The sequence below is a fragment of the Nyctereutes procyonoides genome, unplaced genomic scaffold (genome assembly GCF_905146905.1).
Source record: "Nyctereutes procyonoides isolate TBG_1078 unplaced genomic scaffold, NYPRO_anot_genome, whole genome shotgun sequence".
In the NCBI taxonomy this organism is placed as follows: Eukaryota; Metazoa; Chordata; class Mammalia; order Carnivora; family Canidae; genus Nyctereutes; species Nyctereutes procyonoides.
This window is the reverse complement of record NW_026575122.1, coordinates 15,788,726-15,811,441: the sequence shown is the minus strand read 5'-3', so window position 1 is coordinate 15,811,441 and position 22,716 is coordinate 15,788,726. Positions and strand designations below refer to the sequence as shown.

At 33.0% G+C, this 22,716-nt stretch overlaps 1 protein-coding gene across 7 annotated transcripts in view; it reads right to left on the bottom strand.

The window, feature by feature from the left end:
- The window catches only part of LRBA (LPS responsive beige-like anchor protein), a 732,259-nt gene that overhangs the window by 124,389 nt on the left and 585,154 nt on the right, over nt 1-22,716 (bottom strand). For all 7 annotated transcript variants that reach the window (XM_055336397.1, XM_055336401.1, XM_055336402.1 and 4 more), the window contains exon 47: nt 10,104-10,256. In XM_055336397.1, the coding sequence (XP_055192372.1) occupies nt 10,104-10,256 (153 nt within the window). The remainder of the gene's footprint in view (nt 1-10,103; nt 10,257-22,716) is intronic.

Sequence of the window (22,716 nt, the reverse complement as noted above, 5' to 3'; positions counted from 1 at the left end):
AGTTACTTAAGTTATATACTCCAGAATAAACACTAATTTAGATACTTTTCCAACATGAATTTGGTATACCTTAGATATATTTCACTTTATTTTCCTGTACATAGCACAGTAATATGTCACTAAACAAAATATAGTTTGTTTCATTTATCCAGAATTCAGACTTAAGGTCTTCTAGTGCATCTAGAACATAGCAAAACTCAAAGTAACTGAAGGCCATGAGGAAAACAAGCACAAAGCTTATGAGCTTTATATATTTTTAAATATTTTATTTACTTATTCATGAGAGAAACAGAGAGAGAGAGGCAGAGACATAGGCAGAGGGAGAAGCAGGCTGATGTGGGACTCAATTCCAAGACCCTGTGATCATGACCTGAGCCGAAGGCAGCTGCTCAACCACTGAGTCACCCAGGTGCCCCAAAAGCTTATGAGCTTTAAAGATGGGAGTCACTGGGTCATCCTTCAGACTATTACTTTGCCATATATGCATAAACTAATATAATAGCTCAAAGAAAGATGGAAACTCTGACAGAGAAAAGTGATAAGAAGTGACAGTTGACACAAGAAACAATTCTGAAATGCTGACAGAAAAGCTAAAAGAAAGCAGAGAGATGTGGATCATTTTGGCTGAGGAGCAAAAAGCTCTATATACCTGTAACTTTTCAGGACATTACAACACTATCTGAATATTTAGCCATGAGTATTCCAGAAAAGGGTATTTACGTTCAGAATTCTCTAAGAGACAGGGAAATGTATAATCCATTTCATAAAAAGATTTTTTTAAGAGAAACAATGACAAACATTGGTATTTGAAAGTATAAACTTCAATTCTACAGAACTTTTCCTATATGGGAATTGCCCCATTCTTATATGATGTTGAGTATCTGAGGCACTCTTTTTTATTTTCGAATGTTTCTATTAAGGTAACATTAGGAAATAAAATTGATAGGTATTTTGTTTTCGTTTCCTAACTTCTTTAGAAGACATAGATTGCATAAAGCAATAGGTGTAACACTGTGTAGTGGATTTATAACATATATAGAAAATATATTTGGCAACAGCACAAAATAGGGAGGGAGGACATAGCTGGATTTGAAAAAGTCACTAAACGCTACTGAAATTAAGCTAGTATTATTATGAAGTAAATGAGACAAATTAAGATGCATACTGTCTCTAGAGCAATCACTATAAAAATAGTTACAAGAAATAGTAAAAAAATAATGAAATTAAAATAGTAGACTAAAAATGATCTATTCAAAGTAAAAGAAAATTATAAAGTTAGGAACAGAGAAACAAAAGACCTAAGACTAAAGAACATAATTAGTAAAATGGTAGACATGAATCCAACCACATCAATCATGGCTTGAAATGGCAAAGACTATTAGACTAGATAAATAACATGATCCACCTATCTGCTAACTACAAAAGATGCACTTTATAATCAAATACAAATAGGTTGAAAGTGAAAAAATGGAAAGCTATATATAATACAAATAGTAATTTTAAGAGAGGTGGACTAAGCTATACTAATTATCAGGTGAAACAGACTAAAAAATTACTAGAAACAAAAAGGGACAACTTATAATGAAAAAACAGTTCATCAGCGTTCATCAGGAAAAAATAACAAATATAAATACATATTATACACAGTGGTAGGCTGAAAAATGCTGTCCAACTTCCAAAAAAAAAGATATTAAATCCTAATCTCTAGAACCTATAGCTGGTACTTTATGTGGAGAAAAGGTCTGTTAAATTAAGGATCTTGAGATGTAAACATTATGCAAGATTATCAGGAAGGACCCTAAATGTAATCCCATGTATCTTTTGTAAAAGGGAGGCAGGGAGAGATTTCACTATAGACAGAAGAGGAGAAGGTGATGTGAGGACAGAGGTAGAGATCTTCTGGAGGAAAAGTAATACTAATTTTGGGCTTCTGGCTTCTGGAATTGTGAGAGAAAAAATTTCTGTTGTTTTAAGCCACCATGTTTTTGGTAATTTGTTATAGCAGTCATAGGAAACTAACACACACACTTAACATCACAGATCAAAAATACATGAAGCAAAAACTGACAACAGTGACATATCTGGGGACTTCAACATACCACTACTAAAAATGGACAGAAACAGACAATCAGCAAAGATCTAGAAGACTCGAACACAGTAAACCAACTTGATCAACTGATATCTAAAGAATACTCAACAGCAGGGGAATACCCATTCTTCTCAAAAACAAATGGAAAATTCTCCAATAGGGACCACATGCTAGGTGTAAGGCAAGTTTCAGTGCCTTTAAAATAGTCATACAAAGTATATTTTCCAATCATGAAATTAAACTGGACATGAAAAATAGAAGGAAATTAGGAAAATTCACAAATGTGTGAAAACTAAGCAATAGATTTTTTTTTTAATTTTTTTTTTTTAGCAATACATTTCTGAATGTCTTAGGAGTCAAAAAAATCACAGGGGAAATCAGAAGATGTTATGAGATGAATGAAAATAAGTAAACAAAACATCAAAATTAATGGGATGCAGCAAAAAATAGTACATAAGAGGAAATTCATACTGTAAAAGTCAGTATTAGCAAAGAAGAAAGAAACCAAATAAAAACCTAGTTTCCCAAATTAAGAATCTAATAAAAGAGTAAACCCAAAGCAAGCAAAAGGAAAAAAATAGTGGATATTAGAGTCATCCCTCAGTGAAAGAAAAAACAGAAACATAGTAGACCAAGATAAATGAAATGAAAAGCTGGTTCTTTAAAAAGATAAAAAAAATGGACAAAACTTTAGCTAGCCAGACTGACCATGAAAAAAAGATGATATAAATTACCAAAAATTAGAGGTGAATGAGAGAACACATCTCTACCAACATTAGAAAAATTAAAATAAGGCATATTATGAACTTTATACCAATAAGTTATATTACATGGACAAGGTCCTAGAAACATACAAATTACTGAAACTGATACAAGAAAAAAAGTAGAAAATCTGAATTAACCTGTAGCAAGTAAAAAAAAAAAAACTGAATTGGTAATTTAAAATCCTCCTCCAATGAAAAGTCCATGTCCAATGGCTTCAGTGGTGAACCCCACTCAATATTTTCGACGTCTTTCAGGAAATAGTGGAAGAAGAACACTTTACCATATTTCATTCTATAAGACCAATATCATCCTGGTATTAAAGTCAAAGATATCACAAAAAAGAAAACTACATACCGATATTCCGCATGAGCACAGATGCAACAATCTTCAAAAGTAATAATTTCACAACAAAATACCATATATATTAAAAGAATTTATACCATCCAAGTGTGATATATTCAAGGAATACAACGTTGGTTTAACATCCAAAAGCCAATTAATGTGATATATCATTTTTTACTTTTTGTTTCTTGTTTGGAAAACTTTTCCCTATTTCAACTTCACAAAGAAATCTTCCTGTATTATTTTCTAAAAGTTTATAGTTTGTCTTCATATTTAAAGCTTTAGCATACTTTATTTTTAGAAGATTTTTATTTATTCATGAGAGACACAGAGAGAGGCAGAGACACAGGCAGAGAGAGAAGCAGGCTCCTTGCAGAGAGCCCAATATGGGACTCGATCCGCAGACCAGGATCATGCCCTGAGCCGAAGGTAGACACTCAACAACTGAGCCACCCAGGTGTCCCAATACTTTAATTTTTGTTTGTGGTATAAGGTTCTGATCTCACTTTTTTTCCATATTGGTATTTTTATGGGTTGAATTATGTTCCCCAAAATTCATATGCTGAAATCATAACTTCTTTGTAACTCAAAAAGTGACATTATTTGGATATAAAATGATTATTTATATAATAATTTATGTTGATAAGGTCATACTGTAGTAGGGTGGATCCCCAATTTAATATGACTGGTAAATTTCTTGATAAAAATGAGAAATTTGGACACAGAGACAGACACACATAGAGGGAGTATGCTGTGAAGAGACACAGGGAGATGGCGGCTATGAACAAGCCAACTAAAGGCTTGGAACAGATTCTTCCCTCACAGCCCTCACAAGGAACCAATCCTGCCAAACTGATTTCAGACTTCTAGACTCCAGAACTGCAAATCAATAAATTTCTATTATTTAAGCCACCCAGTCTGTGGTACTTGTTATAGCAGCCCTAAGAAACTAATACAGTAAGGATCTCAGCATCATAAACTCAGAAGTCCTTCTCTACAGATCTGCAACATAATAGATATCCTGGTCTGTTTCAGGGTTCTGTGTTCACTTCAATCAGTCTATTTCTCCTAAACTCCCCTAATTATTATACTTTTAAAATAATTCTTGATATATAATAAAGCAAGTCCCCAAAACCTGTTCTTGTTCTCAGAGGTCTCAGCTATAATTGGCCCTCTACCCTTTATTATCCATTTGTCATATTTCAAAAGACAAAACTTGTTGGGCCTTGAATTGTTTTTACATGGAATTTATAAATAAATTTAGGGAGAATTAATAACCTAACACAACGATACATCTTTTTTTCTACTTAGATGTCCTTTAACAACTAGAAGTTTCAAAGTAAATTACATATCAGGAGCAAAAGCAAATGGAACAATAGTAATTTTAGATTTTTTTTTTCAAACTCCACATATAGCTGCTCTCATTTCCTAGAGCTTTGGATCTGACAACTGCAGGGAATGGGGAAGGGATGGGAAGGATATAGCGACAGTTGAGAATGATTACCCCCTCCAGCCATCATGGCTATTTACATTCTTGGTCATGTCATTATCAATGTGGAAAATGAAAAAAGCAACTGTATAGGAACAATAGAAATAAAAGTATGTTAGTTCCCGGTATTTCTATTCTAAGGAATAGAAAAATATTGCCTGGTCAGCTCTCTGAAGAAAGATTTTTAAATGGTATTTTCCAAAAAAATGGAAGCAAGGATGTGAATAAAGGTTAAAAAAAAATAGAAGTGCAATCCCTTTCAAATCTCAAACCTCTCAACCTTACAGTTTTGCTAAACACTGTAATTTGGAACATAATATGCCATTTCAATAATCAAATTGCTATATCATTGCAAACTCACTCATCTCAAGCTTTAAGTCCTGCTATATGTCTATATAGCACTTTTTCATTAAGGACATGAGATTTATGGGAAAAGCACTGGGTGTTATACTATATGTTGGCAAATTGAATTTAAATAAAATTTAAAATGGACTTCAGATTTGTAGTCTCAACTATGCTGTCATCACTTGAGATTTGTAAATTTTCCAAATTCAAAGGAAAAAATTATAAAGTTACTTCAGAGATAGAAGATCTATGAAGGTTTAATTAAGTTGAATAAATTTAAATTTTAGCAACCAATAGGAAAAAGCCAAGATTGGTAGGGAAGTGAAATCTGGAAATTTTATTTTTTTCTCAGACAATAATATAAAAAGATATTATCACTTGTAAGCTGTCCATATATCATCTGGAAAGGAGACAAAATACTCATTTTATTTTTCTTTAACTTCTAAAGGAAATGACTACTCATGTCACCATTCTGAAATAGTAGAGAAGACAAAAGCTGCGGAAGATATAACAAAAGCAAAAGTGACTCTAACTGGTAACCTCAGAACCATTAATCAACAGAAGCCCTCCATATTAGGTTCATGCCACCTCTCAGCCTTAAGAAGCCTTCTACTTCAAAAACCTAAGTTATCAAAAAGGAAGTAACCTCCAAAGAAGTAGAGATATTGTCTGTCTTGTTTACTGAGTCTAACATCGCTGGCATACAGAGAGGTACTCAGTAAGTATCTTTACGTGAATAAATTTCTTTTATTATAATTTGAATAAATTGTATATCCTTCAGCTATAACAAAATGCTTCACTTCAACTTTTATAAATAGACCTATCATTACCCGCTCAGAGTATGGGTTTGTCCCTTACTGCAACTTAAAACTCGAGGGTTGTAAGAGGCAATACAATATAGGTCCGTGAGATCAACAGTGTATAACTGATGACCAGTCTGAACTCATACAGTGTTATATTATTTTAAAGTATGAAAGCCTGTTTCTCATTTATATTTCTGAAGCAGTATCTGGAATAATTTTTTTTTCTGGTTCAGGTTATTAAGTAATACAGACCAATATCTGGGATGGACTTAAGACTGCTTTGGTTTTATCCTGATTCGAACTGTTCAGAACAAAGAAAATATAATTTATTTACCTGAAAGACTAATTGGACCTAAGTGGGTTTTCCTTCTACAATACACAGGATGTTGTCTTCTGTACATAAATTCTACACTTTAGCCAATTTGCCAATTGGCAATCAACTTGAAAATAAGATCTTCATTACTTACAGAAAGCTCTGAGGATTAAGATGTTTAGGTAAGATAGTATTTATGGTCCTCTAACAAAAATAGAAAATGTGGCATTACTGGTCTGCCATCAAAATCATACTCCTAAAAAATATCGTATCTATTTGAATTAATATATGGGCAACCAAATACATAAAAAAGACATGCTGGGTATCTTAAAATGAGTATGTCAGTTAATTAATTCTGTGATCCCCTGCTACCAGCAGAGTACTGTACAATCTGTTATTATTCACTGTCCTATAGATCATCTGTTCTTGGTGCTGGTTTGTTCCAGGAAGAGAGACAGCTGCAACACTATATCCCTGTTCAACCTGAGGACCATCTGACTTTAATTGTAACACACAGCTTGATGTGGCTCTGGCTATGAGAAGCCAAAGTATCGTCTGTAATAATCTGGAAAAGCAGAAACCTGCCAACAGAGGGCTGAAAACAGGGACTTGTGCTGTCTGGCTGCCTGACGGGCTGCAGGAAATATGATTAATGAGTAAGGTATAATGATATCAGGAACCCGATTAGCACCACAAAAAGGTCACAGATCAAAGTAGTATGCATTTCATGAGCTACAATCATTGCATAAAATCTGTGGACTTGAAGAGGTAAGCCAAAAAGAGGAGGAGGATAAAACCCTACGTGATAACATGCTAACAAATACATAAAATACCATACTAATAATTTAATCACTTATAAAAAGTGAAGAGGAAATTATAAAATGAATCAATACAGATTGTACTGTAGGGTAAGCTTTGTTCATCACAGGTGTATACTAAATATTTTTGAAAGTGAATGAGTTATTGAGTTCTTTCATTAAGACAAATGTAAGTAAACTCTAATATCTTTCCTAATTATAAAATTCAAAGATCAGAGATATAAATATTCGATTGTAAACTATGCATTTAATTTGCAATGTATTTTTATGCAGTTCTGTTAATGTAGGCTTATTCAGAGACTTAACTACAAAGATATAAAACTCACAGAAAAAGGAATCACTGGCACAAATGCTTAATAAAGTTAATGGTTAGTTATAATAAATATGCAGTTAGTATTGTAAAATACTATTTTGTATATAATTTCATGGGCAGGCAAAACTGAAATCTGATTAAAAACAATTTAGTAGGTTGCTACCTTCTTTTCTACGGTGCCCTTGGGAAGCCCATCCCAAACTGATGTGGCTCTTTTGAGATAAAGGTAGTGAGAGCAGAGATGGGGATATTATTATCAGGAGAGGGGCTTACCTCAGTTTACAGAATTAAATTTCCTCAATTGTCACAATATTATTGAAAAGCTTTTAATATAATTTATTCAGATGTTTTTTTTGCCTTCTACCTCTTTTAAAGCGAACTAAACACTCTAACAAACTTCTTTGTAATAGTACTAAATATGGTAATAATTAATAGAGAGCTGGTTCCCTTGGTATTTAAAATTTTAAAACATATTTAAGAAAGTGTTCTAATAATAAATGATTAGAACATGAGTTAATCTTTTCTCTTAAAAATATATTCCTGAAGAATAAGGATGATTATTTATACCTTACAAATGTCACATAAATGTTATTTTATATCTACCTAATAGTGAAACTATTTTTTTTAAAAATGGTTGTTCATTTGGGATGCAGAGAAACCATCAAAAAATGAAAAGACTAGGAGAAGATTATTTGCAAAACATATGTTGGATAAAGAACCTTTACAAAGACTACATAAAGGTCACTTAAAATTAAATAACAAAAAAATTTCAAAAAATAGGCAAACGGTACGAATAGTTTACCAAAGAACACATATGAGTAAAAAATATGCCTGTGAAAAGGTAGTCAACATCATTAATCATTAGGGAAACACAAATTAAAATTACAATGAGATTCCTACTAGGGCAGCTAAAATAAATAATATTGACAATTCCAAGTTCATTGCAACTTCTCATTATATGACCCAGCAATTAAATTCCCAGGAATCTATCGATGAGAAATGAAAACCCTAAAACATATGCAAATGTTTATAACAGCCTCAAACTGGAAATCCTAAATGACCATACACTGGAAAATTATAAATAAACAAAAATGTATTATATCTATACAATGGAATATCATGCAGCAATACAATATGATATGTTGTGATACATATGCAACAACATGGGTGAATCTCAAAAATATCATGCTAAATAAAAGAAGCCAGGCACACAAAGATTATATACTGCACAACACCAATTACATACAATTTCTTTAAAAAGCAATACTACAGAGACAGAATCAGTGGTTGCCTGGGACATAAAGTCCCAGAGCAGAACTTGACTGCAAAGAGGTAGAAGGAAACCTCTTGGAGTGATAAAAGTGTTTTAAAGTGTGGTGATGGTTACACAACTGTATACGTTTACTAAAACTCATTGCATACTTCTAAATGTGAATTTTATGGTACATATATTATACTTCAATAAATGTATTTTAAAAGGGTATTCACTAAAAGAAAAAAATTATGGAATAACTATACTTTCTGTTGACTTCCATGAACCCCTGGGCAGAGCGTGTGGAATCACCCAACCAGAGACAACTTGTTACATTTAAAAGTTTGACATCTCCTTCAGTATCTGTCAGAGCTAGCCTTTGTCTTGGCCCTCATTTTAAGTTAATTTTCCAAAATGCATGGGGTAAAAGTAAAACAAAACATGTGCCTGAAGATTGTGACAGAATAATGTTAGGTACTACTTTCTTATTTTACACACAAAATTAAAATTTTATATTCATAATCTTCAGACTACATATGAGGACACCACGGCTCAGGAAGTTAAACTACCTAGTGTAGCAAAGTGATTATCAAATTAGCAAAGTGATTTATCCAGGATTGGGAAAATTGGTCTATGTTCACTCCACTTCCCCTGCATTGCTTCCAGTATACATAAAATGTGTAATTTCAGTAATAATGGGATTGCAATAAGGATCTGGAAGACAGAATTAAAATATAAATGTTGGTATAAAAGGTAAGAAATATGACTTAGAAAACTAAAACGCAAGAATTTTTCTTAAGTGTCCATTAAAAACACAAGGGAATTTAGATTTTACTTTTTATTTTTAAGTAATCTCCACCCAACATGAGGCTTGAACTCACAACCCTGAGATCAAGAGTTTCAGGCTCTACTGACTCAGCAGCCAGGCAGCAAGATTTCACTTTTAAAATGGAGTATGACAGACATTACTTTTAAAAATGGAGAAAAAAAGCTCCTAGATTCTAAACTTTTATGAAACTCACAGGCAAAAAGGAAAAGACATATTACTTTTTCATAAAATAATATAATAATGCACATAAGAGAGGACTTTAAAGAGTTCACTAGGGAGGAGTCTGAAGAACACAATGATTACTGTGCTTTTAAGTTTTCATGTTCTAAATATTACATGAAGATTTCCCTGGAAAGATAACAAGGTATAACTTGAAAATCTTGTTTCGATTACCAAAATGTGCATGACCTTCTAACCTGGAGCACAGAATTATATTATTTTCCTGGTATAAGAAACTCATGTTGCATAAAAGCATTCAATTCCAGTTTCATTTATAATTTTTCTTATCACTCTGAATTATCATGTGCATATGAAAGTAACCTAAATTCTGCATAAAAGAAACCATTACATTTTTCAAGTCAATAAAATTTAATAAAATGTATATGGAAATTAATGAACTATGTCACTTTCAGTAACCTCTCCCAACTGCAATTTTGCACAGAAGAGCAAGGGTTAATGATTATACCAACACATGAAAGATACTTTGAGAAAAGGCTCATGACAGAGTAGATGATTACTATCTTACCAATCTGTTTATGCGAACAAATTCTTCTGAGGTTTTGGCCCAAGGAGGAAGTTCAACATCAGACACTACTGTCCCATCATCCATCACTCCAAGATTATAATTATTGAAGTTGACAAACATCTCAGGGAGATAATAAAATTCAGGGATCAACTCCTATATAAAAATAAAAGACAATGTCACACTATAAACTGTAGAATATTGACTAGATATTCATAAAAGTGCACGGTCATTTCCTTTTGTGGAGAATTAGAACAAAATAAATATAACGAATTTTTTTCTCTTTCCTTATCATAGTTCTATCACAAAGTTACTATTAAGGTACGCAGATCCCATCCAACCAAATTTAAATATTAACACCTTATTGGTTGGTTATATCCTTCCTTTAGGACAATTCTCATAATCTCAAAACTCTTCAATACCAACATTTGAATATTATTTGAGCATTGATAAAATATTATTATTTTTAAATATATTTTTAAATATTTTATTTATTTATTCATGACAGACACAGAAAGAGGCAGAGAAAGCAGCAGAGAGAGAAGCAGGCTCCATGCAGGGAGCCGGATGTGGGACTTGATCCCGGGACTCCAGGATCATGCCCTGGGCCTAAGGCAGCCGCTCAACCGCTGAGCCACCCAGGGATCAGGGAATATTCACACCAGGGAATATTAACAGAAATTAACAGACTGTAACAATAACAGCTTAAGCTATATTTTTTTATGAGGTGTGGAAAGTGGAATTTTATCAGAAAAATACAAAATCTTTATAAGCATTAAAATGCCACTGTTTTGGTCCCTTCATCAGCCAGGAAAATATTCATTACATTTAGCCATAGTTTAACAATATATTTTGTTCATATTTCAAAACACTCAAGTTTAGTTGTAATATACTACCTTTGATAAAAGATCAAAATTTACAAGTAGACTAGAAAATGATCTGCAATAAGAAAATTGGTAAATTAAATATATGACCTTACTGATAACACTTAAACCACAATTCAATAGGGTATTTTATAAGCAGAAAAATGCAGCTAGTTACATTTTTGTGTACAATAAGCCCCATGTATAACTAGTTCAGAGGTTCTGTAGATCAGACTTGAAATCCAGTCTCGACATGGGTCAGTGACTCAGTGGTCTTTCAGATACCCCCTCAGGGCCAGCTATGGCAGGCCTGGCTTTCCAAACAGCTGAGTAAAATAGGGAGGTCATCAGATTTTGGGCAAGGTCAGTATAAACTCTCCAGAGCAAAGAAAAAAGATCCAGCAGGAATTAAGCTATTATCACCTCCGTCATCCATGTGAAATGTTGCTTGACTTTGAATTGTACATCCTTTGTTTACAATCACAATAATAACTAAGCAGGGTAGAAATGAGCTTGTCCTCCAAATGCCTGACAATCACCTGATCATTAGACTTGAAAAACATTTAAATTGAACATATATTTTTAAAAAGGAAGAACTCTCTTAAAAGTTTAACTGTAAATGAACCGACACAGTGATCACACATAAATATTAAGATTTTCATCTCCAAAAATGATGCATATAAGTCTTAACTGACAAAAAGGCGAAAGACATATGTGTGCTATTTTATGTAATAAAAAAGTTATATTCGATATGTTTGAACTAACATTTATTGTGAGATGGGTCAGATACTAAAATAAACTCTTAATTAAACCTTATCACATTTAATTTTAAGAAATTTATAAAGTATCACTTCTATTTAAAAAAAGAACTAAGGTTCAAAAAAATTAAGTAATTTGCCTGAGGTTACACAGCTGATTTATGATGAATTTGTAGCTTAGATTAAGATTTATCTAACTCTAAAGTCTGTGTACTTCCATCATCAAATAAGCATGAGTTCTATTTAAATAGTATACATAATACTAAACATTTTAAAAACAAGTTTTTAACATATTCTGAGTAATTTTTTAAAAAGTAAAAACTTTTCATTCTTTCATAATAAGAAACCAGCTCTCCTTAAAAAATACATATTATGTATATATGCATATATACATATATAATATTTATTATATGACACAATTAGTCAAACAGGAAGAATTTTATAATATGCTAAAATTATTATTTACCCAAATATAAAGATAAGTTACTTTATAACTACTTATTAATTTGCTGGCATGTATTCAATATGCAACTTTGAGAAATTTTACCAAAATGTCTTATTTTTACTCCATATTACTTGTGCTAACAAAGAATAATGTTATTTTTCTCAAGTCTTATTCTACAATAAGGGGGAGGACCGAACCTTGTATATTCAAAGTGTGACATTTCATAACAATTTTCATATAAATGAAACCTTCAAACCTTCCTATGTATAGCATTAAAATTCTCAAGATTTTGTGTATACGTCTTTATCTTCTACATGTGTCATTTTTTTCAGGTTGTTAAACAAATTGACAAAAACATACTTGTTTAAGACAGAAATGCTCCTCTTGTTCTTCTACAAGTTCTAAATTCAATGAACATAAATATAGTTTGCTCCTGGCTCACTATATTTAAACATATACAATTATTATAAATTTAAATGATTTTGTTGCTTTAATATTGACAGCTTACCCTAAATATAAATTCATTTAGTTTAATTAAATGGAGCAAAAAATACACATAAAACAAAAAAGAAATTTTAATGAAAGATATAAAGAAATAAATTCTGAACTTTTAAAGTCTTTAGTGCACTATGCTAAACTTTCAGATATATAATTTCTATCATGTTGGGAGGAAAGTAATAAGTCATCAATTTCCACTTAATTATAGATTTTGTGATTTCCTTCTAACGTAAGATATCCCATAAATCTTGTACAATGAACATTACAAAAATATTCAAAGTTGGGGGATCCCTCGGTGGCTCAGCAGTTTGGCGCCTGCCTTGGCCCAGGGCACGGTCCTGGAGTCCCGGGATCGAGTCCCACGTCAGGCTCCCGGCATGGAGCCTGCTTCTCCCTCCTCCTTTGTCTCTGCCTCTCTCTCTCTCTATGTCTATCATAAATAAATAAATAAATCTTTGAAAAAAATATTCAAAGTTAAAAATTTATTAATTAAAAGTAAAGCTTAATATTTCAGTTGTTATTTATTGATATGAATTTACTCTCTGCTTTTTACTTTTCACCCTTTATCCCTCCAATTTCAAGAGTAAACATAGTTCCAGAACATTTGCAGTGTCTAGAGTGGAAGCCCCCTGAATATCTTTTCTGTTTTCTGTCTTGTGAAATCTAATCAGAGTAGATTATATAAGGTGTCCAGGAAGAAGTAGTATCAAAAATTAGTTTTTTTTAAAGATAGAAACTAAAGGAGAGATCGTTCCCAAAATTAGAGAAATAAACTTCTCAAAATTTGTATATAAAAGGCTTTCTTCTGGCCTGAGAGAAAGGGGAAGGTATAAAGAGGTTAAGATTGTCTCCCAGGGGACAGTAAGCTGTGATCAGAGTCATGGCTTGCCCATATAGTATCTATGTATGGCTTAGAAAAAGGCAACCCTTCTGGGCTAATGTAGCTAAAAGGAATCAGTTTGGTAAGTGTACTACACGCTGGATTTCAGCTCCTATTTACTTCCTTCAGTCAAGTGCTAGTACATATAATCTCCCCATCTGCCCAACATGGTAGTCTCATGATGTATGTGTACTTAGGAAAACAAGTGCTTTGGCAGAGGGTCTTTGTAATCAGCAAATATTTCTTAACCCAAGCAGAGCTGCCTGGTTCCAAAAGGCCACGTCTTTGACAATGAGGATATGATCAATAAGCAAAATGGACTGAACATGTGAGGACCAATTTTCTAGGTATTGCAGCCTGGAGGATGAGGTCCTTGCTCTACTGTGAATGAATTTCCCACTAGCTTGATATGAAGATTTGAATTCAAATTGGTACATTTATTATATACTTGAGTTGGTAATTTTGAATTTATATATACTCCAATAATAAAAAGACACCAATGCATTCAGTGATAATTATCTAAGAAGACAAAATGGTAGGAAAAATGTAGTATGAACAAAAATGCAATGTGCTAATTTTAAAAAAACTTTTAACATATAGGATTGTTGAATCATTATATTGTGCAATTGAGGCTAATATAAACTGGATGTTAATTATACTTGAATAAAAATACACAAGTTAAATATAAAAAATATAAATATAAAAAAATAAAAGACTAAGAAGTTCTTATTTGATTATTTTATGAAGCCTTAGGTAGGCTTATGAAGGGTAATAGAACACATGATCATCAAAAAGAAGTATTTTGTTTTAGTTTTTATTCTTTGTAGACTACTGTGTTAAGATCTGGGATATGGAGACATGAGTATCTAAATTGCTAAATAAGAGTGAATAAATACATTTATTAGGATGTAACTGGTAGTAGGAACAAACAGTAGTCTAGAAATTCATGTCTAGAAAACAGCGGTCTAGAAAATGATGTCTAAAAGTTAGGGTGGAAAAAAAAGCTTTAGGGAAAAGAGCATAATAGATTGTATTTCCCTAATACAATACTCATCGAACTGTACTGTAATTGTCTGTTTGCTTGTATCTCCCTCTAAACTGAAGGCTCTATAAGATTGAGGACTTAACCTATCTTGTTCATCACGAAACTTCCAAAACCTAGGCACAGAGTGTAACACATACTAGACATTCAGTAAAAACCTGTTGAATGAATGATTGAAAGTGGCATTTAAAGTAAGAAATAGGGATCCCTGGGTGGCGCAGTGGTTTGGCGCCTGCCTTTGGCCCAGGGCGCGATTCTGGAGACCCTGGATTGAATCCCACGTCGGGCTCCCGGTGCGTGGAGCCTGCTTCTCTCTCTGCCTGTGTCTCTGCCTCTTTCTCTCTCTCTCTCTGTGACTATCATAAAATAAATAAAAATTAAAAAAAATTAAAAAAAAATAAAGTAAGAAATAAATTATTAGAGAAGAATGACAAGAGCCCAAAGCCTCAGGAGGTTCGCTCTCAGACCCTGAGATGATAACTGGGGCAGAAATCAAGAGTTGGACCATGAGGTGTCCTCCCAAAAATGAATGTGAATTTAAAATAAGATAAATGTTTCTAAAAAATCAACAGTGAAGAGAAAGATTACAAAGAACCTACAGTTAATATAAAAGACGTCATCAAAAAAAAAAAAGACATCATCAAATAAGCACAATTAGGTTGGGTAAAGAAGTGAGCATATACACTTAAAACATATTACAACCTCAGGATAAGAAAATCTGCATAAATCAATCAGTTGATGGGAGTTGAATATCTTCTTATTATAAAACAAATATACTGAACTCAAGTGAGATACATTTGACAAAAAAGTATATGTAATCCCTAAATTTGACTATAGATAGTGATATTCAAGTATATATTTGCAGAATTACATCTTAATCCTAGAAGTATCTTCCTAAGACCCGTAATACTTAGTAATTTAATACCCAAATATTAAGTTCAAAATTATATCCTTTGACAGATGATATTTAGTAACATAGTCAAAGATTATAGTAATATATATATTTAAAGATTTTATTCACTTACTCATGAGAGACACACACAGAGAGAGGCAGAGACACAAGCAGAGGGAGAAGCAGGCTCCATGCAGGAGAAGCCCGATGTGGGATTCGATCCCGGGTCTCCAGGATCACACCCTGGGCCAAAGGTGGCGCCAAACCACTGAGCCACCCAGGCTGTCCTATAGTAATATTTCTAATGTACATTTACAAAGTGAAGTATGTTCTATATTCATCAGAACAGAACATTCAGGTCTGGATAAAAAACATATGCTCAGAAGTTCTTTTTAACACCTCTGGAAAATGGTAGTAAACAACACTGACAGAAGACAGAGATATAATTCACATTTTCTTCTGACTTGCTGACAATAATTTTAATCTTTCATTTAATTAGGCAGATTAGGGGCATGTAACATGGTCAATATGTAGTGTATCATCCCTTAAAATAAAAACTTGAAAGGTTCAACTAGAGGTTATACCACAGTTCAGGATAAGCCCATTGCTTTGATCACAAATCCTAAGGCTTTCATGACAAGAATTGGTTGTGATCACACATATGCTTCAGTTTTCTTTATTAAGATATGATCCCCACTGATATGGCCTCTGCAGTGAGATTATATGATTCTCCTAATAGACACCAATTCTATCCATTCAAATAAAACCACCATTTCAATAATACCTGGGTAACCCCAGAAAATACTAATCTATTAACCCAAAGTAACAGGAAAATCAATACTAAAAACAAAAGATGCTACTTTAGAGCTAAAGTTAAATTTTTATTCTCTTCCTACTATATTGTAATATTCTGACAAATATAAGCATAATAGCAAGGTAACTAATTTAATGTATACTGGTTTGGGGACACTGACAGTAAAAAAGATATGAGAGCAAAATTTTGGCTTTTCACCATTGCGAAGATGACATATTTTATGAAGGGGAAAAAATCAAACAAGCTTTTTAATGCATAAAAGAGTTAATGAACAACATATTATGAAAAAAATGAACATCTTCCATTACATTTTGACATACAAATATTTATTTTGTTAGCCCACAAATGAGAAAAACCTTTTTAAAAAACTGATTAGAACTGAATTGTGCCTATAAGTCATTTTAAATGGATTGCATATTGGCAAGTTTTCAAATTGATGTTTAAATTTACTTTATTTGGTAAATGCCAAATAAAATAAAATACCATTTTTCCTTAAATAAAAGAAACATAATAGCAATTTTAAAACTGGAGAAGGAAAAATAATCTATGATCCTTCTAGACAAATCCAATAAATATGTGGTTTTAGATATTATATATCTGTCAATTCAAACGCATTTAAATAAAGAAAAATCAAGGAATACAAGCCAATAAATAACAGATAATCTATATCAATCTTATACAGTAGAGAGAATAATTGGGTTTGAGTCTTGTCTACGTAACTTATTGGTCACATGACCTGAAATTAATTTAATTTTTCTGACCCTTATTACCTACATTGTCATTTTTAAACACAGGGTTGTTGTCAGGCTCAGAATACAAAATTCTATAGGCAAATATGAAATTATGATTACTACTACTACTATTATTTATTAATTCAATCCCTGATAAAAATCCAAAATTAGAGACTCAATTGACTGATAATTCAGTCATTCACTGAATCATGCCCATTCATAAAAACATTAACATAATTCTAAGGGCATTTTTTAAAAATTACTTTTAAAAATAAAATGTCCAAAAAAAGAAATAACAACAAAAATAAAAAGTCCACAAAAATATTAGAGACTTAATAATTCCCACAAAAAAATCACATTTAAAACAAATATATTTATTTTTATTAGCAATGACAGTACAGCTTAACATGCCTCACTTTATGATGAAGACCCTGGATATTTTATAGTTCTTTCCTGCTTTTAACACATTTTGCACTTCTAAGTTTGGACTGGACATCTTCATTGAGCTATTTGCTGTTTCAATTCCTATCTTCAAGGAAATATAAATTAGGAAGAGATAATGGACATTTATAATACAAACAACAGGCAAGGTGTAACTGGCATAAATAAAATACCCAGCTTATATCCTTTCTGGAATAGGTTGTAAAATACATACATATAAACATACATATTGCTATGAGTATGGAGGAGAATGGTTAATACCAGTATCTATGAACATATTAATGAACAGTCTACATATTTAATTGAGCAAAAATATAAAATCACCAGTCAAAAAACAAATCACAGCTGATGTGTGTATATTTTTATAATTCAGGAAGACAGGAATATTTTCTAAGTATCTTAAAAGATTTTTTTTCTGCCTGGTATATAAGTAGCATAAGAAAAATATTCAATGTTTCAAGTAATTTTTATCAAAGAATAAAATAATGGTTCACTGTAGACAAAAGAGTACAAAGTTAGTTAAATGCTAAAAAAAATAGTACATAGGTACATTTAACCTACAATACATGAAGAAGAAAAGGATTAAAGAGATGTGGTTAAAGGAATAAATCTGAATGTTGTGCATGAGTTGTATATAAAAACAAGAATGAAAAGATACATAGTTCCCTTAGAATATGAATGTTTTACATTGTTAAGACAGAGATGAGACAGCTTGAACTCATTCTCATGTGGATGTGAGTGTGAAAGAGAGACTGATGCAAAAATAAAAAGAGAAAAAGAAGAGAGGGAGGGAGGGAAGGAGGACATACACCAGGAATGTATAAAAGATGTATGAAAAAGGTGAGATTTTAATTTTACTTTCTTTTAGCATTAAAAAAATCTGATTTAAAAATGTCTAAAAACAGAAGATGAGATTATTTTAACAAAGAAAATAAAACTATTGAACAATCCAAGTTTAAGCTTTTAAAAAATGCATCAAGAAATACATTTCTAGCAATTATGCTCTATTACTATGGCTAAACACTCTCTTATAAATTGCTCTAGCACCAATGCCATCAGCAAAAATGAACTGTATTATGGTAGAAGGCACACTGATAGAGGAAGAAAGGAACCTAACGTATCTTCTGATTACAGACTCTTGGGATTTCTGAGGCAGAGGGCAAGTCAAAGGACTCTTTTTCTTACAAATCTCACAAGACTCAAATGTAACTATTCTATTATTTTCATTTTGATCACCTCCATTATTTAACAAACATGTATACTTAAAACTTTTAAGGATTAATTAATTCAACAGGAATTTTACCTTCATTACTAATAATATACAATAAATTAGAACATAGGTTTTAAAATTTAATATCCAAGATGTGACCAGTGACAGAATGTCCATATAGACTTCTTTTGTAAGGTTACAACAGTTAACAGCTCAACCTGTCTTAATTGTAAAAATGCAGAAAATGGAACCATTATTACTTCTTGGTCAGAGGCTGACGTTCAGCTATCAGTTCTCTTGGGGACAGAAAAGCCCTTCCTAAAATAGGAAGCATTAGTAACCCCATTCCATGAGGAGCACATATCTACGTAGGTTTTGCTATTCTCTTCTGGTTGGGATGGCCATACATTCTCCTCTTTTTCTAAAAACAACCTCTCTATTTCTTTCAGCCTCTCTCACTGATTCTTCTTTATTTGAATTTTTAAAATCTATTTATTCTTTTATTCATTCAACCAATATTTACTGTTTCTAACTAAATGCAAGGCTCTGTTTGAAATGCTGATGTCACAAGATGAACAATACAAAAAATCCCTATCTTCATAAAGCCCTAGTGATGGAGACAGAAACAAACTAGTCTGTATGTATCATATCAAATAGTGGCAAGAAGTATGTAAAAAACATGAATAAATAAAACAAGATAAAGGGATACACAATGAGGGTTGACATGGTATTATTTTAGAAAGGGTGTCCAGAGATGTCCGCTCTGAGGAGGTAACATTTTTTCAGAGACCTGAATGAAACAACGAAATGAGCAAAGCAAATATCTGGGGGAAAGTGGATGAGGCAGAGAGAACATCATATGCAAAGCTTCCAAAACAGGAGGACTTGGTATCTCTGAAGAGGGACAACAAAGGTAAGTGAGGCTATAGCAAAGTAAAACAGAACAGAGAGGCAGCCAGATAAACAGACAGGACCTCAGTGGCTACAGCAAGAACCTGAGCTTTGTTCTAAGTTAGATGAGCAGTAACTGGAGAGATTGGAGCACAGGAAGATGATCTGATTTATAATATAAAAAGATTATTCTTACTGCTTTAGGGAGAAACACCACATGGGGAACAGGTGAAGTGAGAAACTATGGCCACCTGGGCTAGGGCCCTAGTGATGGATGTGTTGATTAACTGGTCAGATTCCGAATATATTTTGATGGTTGAGAGGATAGGCAGTGGGATGTGAATGAAAGGGAGGAATCAAAGATTCCAAGCTATTTAAAGGCCTGAGCAAACTGGTAAATGGTGCTGTCTTTTACGAACATGGCAAACACAAAGGGAAGAGCAGGACTTTTCTTTGAGTCTGATATTAGACTTGTTCAGTTTAAAATGCCTAGGAATAGGGAAGCCTGGGTGGCTCAGTCAGTTAAACATCTGACTTTTGGTTTCAACTCAGATCATAATCTTATGGTTATGAGATCAAGCCCCAAGTAGGGCTTTGTGCTCAGTGGGGAGTCAGTTCAAGACTCTCCTCCTATGCCCCTCCCTGATTCAACTCGCTGGTTGGTGCACTCTCTCTCTTCTAAAATAAATTTCAAAAATATAACAAAATGTCTATATACATATATATAGTACAAAAGGAGCTAGATATATAAATCTAAAATTCAGGGGAGAGCCATGAAATAAGGTGCAATCACCTAAGGAAAATGTACTGATATAGAAATTTGAGCCATAAGGTACTCCCACAATTTAGGGTATGAAAATAAGATAATACAGTGTAAGAGACTGGGGGAAAAATGGTAAGATGATAGCCAGGAGAGGGTGGCTTCTAATTCCAGAAACAAAGAAAATGGTACCAAAAAGAGGAATCGATTAGCTTTGTCAATAATGGTGACAGATCGAGCAGCCCCGGTGGCTCAGCAGTTTAGCGCGGCCTTCAGCCCAGGGCGTGATCCTGGAGACCTGGGATCAAGTCCCATGTCAGACTCCCTGCATGGAGCCTGCTTTTCCCTCTCCCTGTGTCTCTGCCTCTCTCTCTCTCTCTCTCTCTCTCTGTGTCTCTCATGAATAAATAAATAAAATCTTAAAAAAAATAATGGTGACAGATCAAGTAAGATAAAAACTGAGTATTTGCATTTTATAATACAGAAATTGTTCATCAATGTCCCTGACAAAACTGATTTCAATAAAATGGTTCAAAAGAAAGCTTGATTTGAGTGGGCTCAGGAGATAATGAGGAAGTGGAGAACAAAAGATTAGACTACTCTTTTGAGCAGTTCAGTTAATCATAACTATCATCTATTGTTCCTTCTTACCCTACAAGCCTATGAAACCTTTCTAAAGTTTAGGTTTGAATTTTCAACTTGTAGGTGACACTATCCTCATTATTATGAAGTATATCAATGTGTCAAAGATTGAATTCACACATTTGCTCTATAAGCCTGCTTCACTGTAATTCACAGCATCATTTATCCAGGCACCAAACCTAAAGAATCATCTTTAGGCATACAGATGGCAAAGAGACAACAAGAAGATGTTCAACATTACTCATCATCAGGGAAAAACAAATCAAAACCACTAGGTATCATCTCACACTTGTCAGCTTGGCTAGTATCAAAAAATAAGAAATAATAAGTGTTTGGCAAGGATGTAGAGAAAAAAGATGGCAATGCAAGATAGGTACGGTCACTAAGATAAACAGTATGGAGGGTTTCCAAAAGGTGAAAAACAGTACACCACCACAATCCAACAATTCCACTTCCGGATGTTTATCCAAACAAAAAAAACAAATTAAAATAGATCTATGTGCCCCATGTTTACTTCAGCACTATTTACAACAACCAAGATTTGGAAGCAGCCTAAGGGCCCACCCATAGAAGAATGAATGAAGAAAATGTGTGTGTGTGTGTGTGTGTGTGTGTACATGTATGTATATAGATAGGTAGGTGGATAGGAGGAATGTTACTTAGCCATAAAAAAAAAAATCTTCCCATTTGTGACAACATGGATGGATTTAGATGGTATCCTAAGTGAAGTAAGTCAGATGGAGAAAGACAAATACCATATAATTTCACTTAAATGTGAAGTCTAAAAACAAAATGAATGAACAAACAAAAAAATGAACTAAACTTACAGATACAAAGACAATCTGGTGGTTGCCAGAGGAGGGAGGTGGGGGGGGGGGTTGGATGAAACAGGTGAAAGTGATTAAAAGGAATAAACTTCCCAGGCATAGGCACTTAGCTGGCTCAGGTGGTGGAGCATGTGACTCTTGATCTTGAGATTGTGGGTTCAAGCCTCATGTTGGGTACAGAGATTACTTGAAAACAAAATCTTAAAAAAATAAATAAACTTCCAGTTATAAAACAAATGAGTCATAGAGATGTACTGAATGGCATAGGGAATATAGTTAATAATATAACTTTGTATGATAACAGATGTAGCTGCATCTATCATGGTGATCACTCTATAATTATATAAATGTTGAAGCATTATGTTGCACATTTGAAATTAATATAATTGTATTTTTGTTTATAATTGTATATTGTATGTCAACTATCCTTCACATGAATTAATAAACAAATAAAATAAAGGAACACCTTTATCTCTATCCCATAGTCAACCAAATGCCAAATCCTGGAGAATTAACCCATCCCTTGAATTCATCCCCTTAACCACTTAACTAGTTGAGGCTCTTATTATCTTTCCCTTTAACTGTAATAGCCTCTTAACATTTCTCCTGAACTACAGCTTTCATCTTTATTCCCAAAATAGGATCTATTTTCCATACTGTTGCAAAAGCTCTTTCTTGTATAGTGGAGCCAATTACATGGTACTTTAGCTTAAAAATTTTCAATGGTTCCTCACGGCCTACAGCAAGAGATGGTAAACTATAGCTCATGGGCCAAAAATGACCTGTCATCTGTTTTTGTAAATAAAATTTTATTGTAATACAATCACACTAATTTGTTCACATATTGTCTATGGCTGCTTGTGTGCTACAGTGGTAGAATTGAGTACCTGTGACAGAAACCACAAATTGAAAAAATACTCAT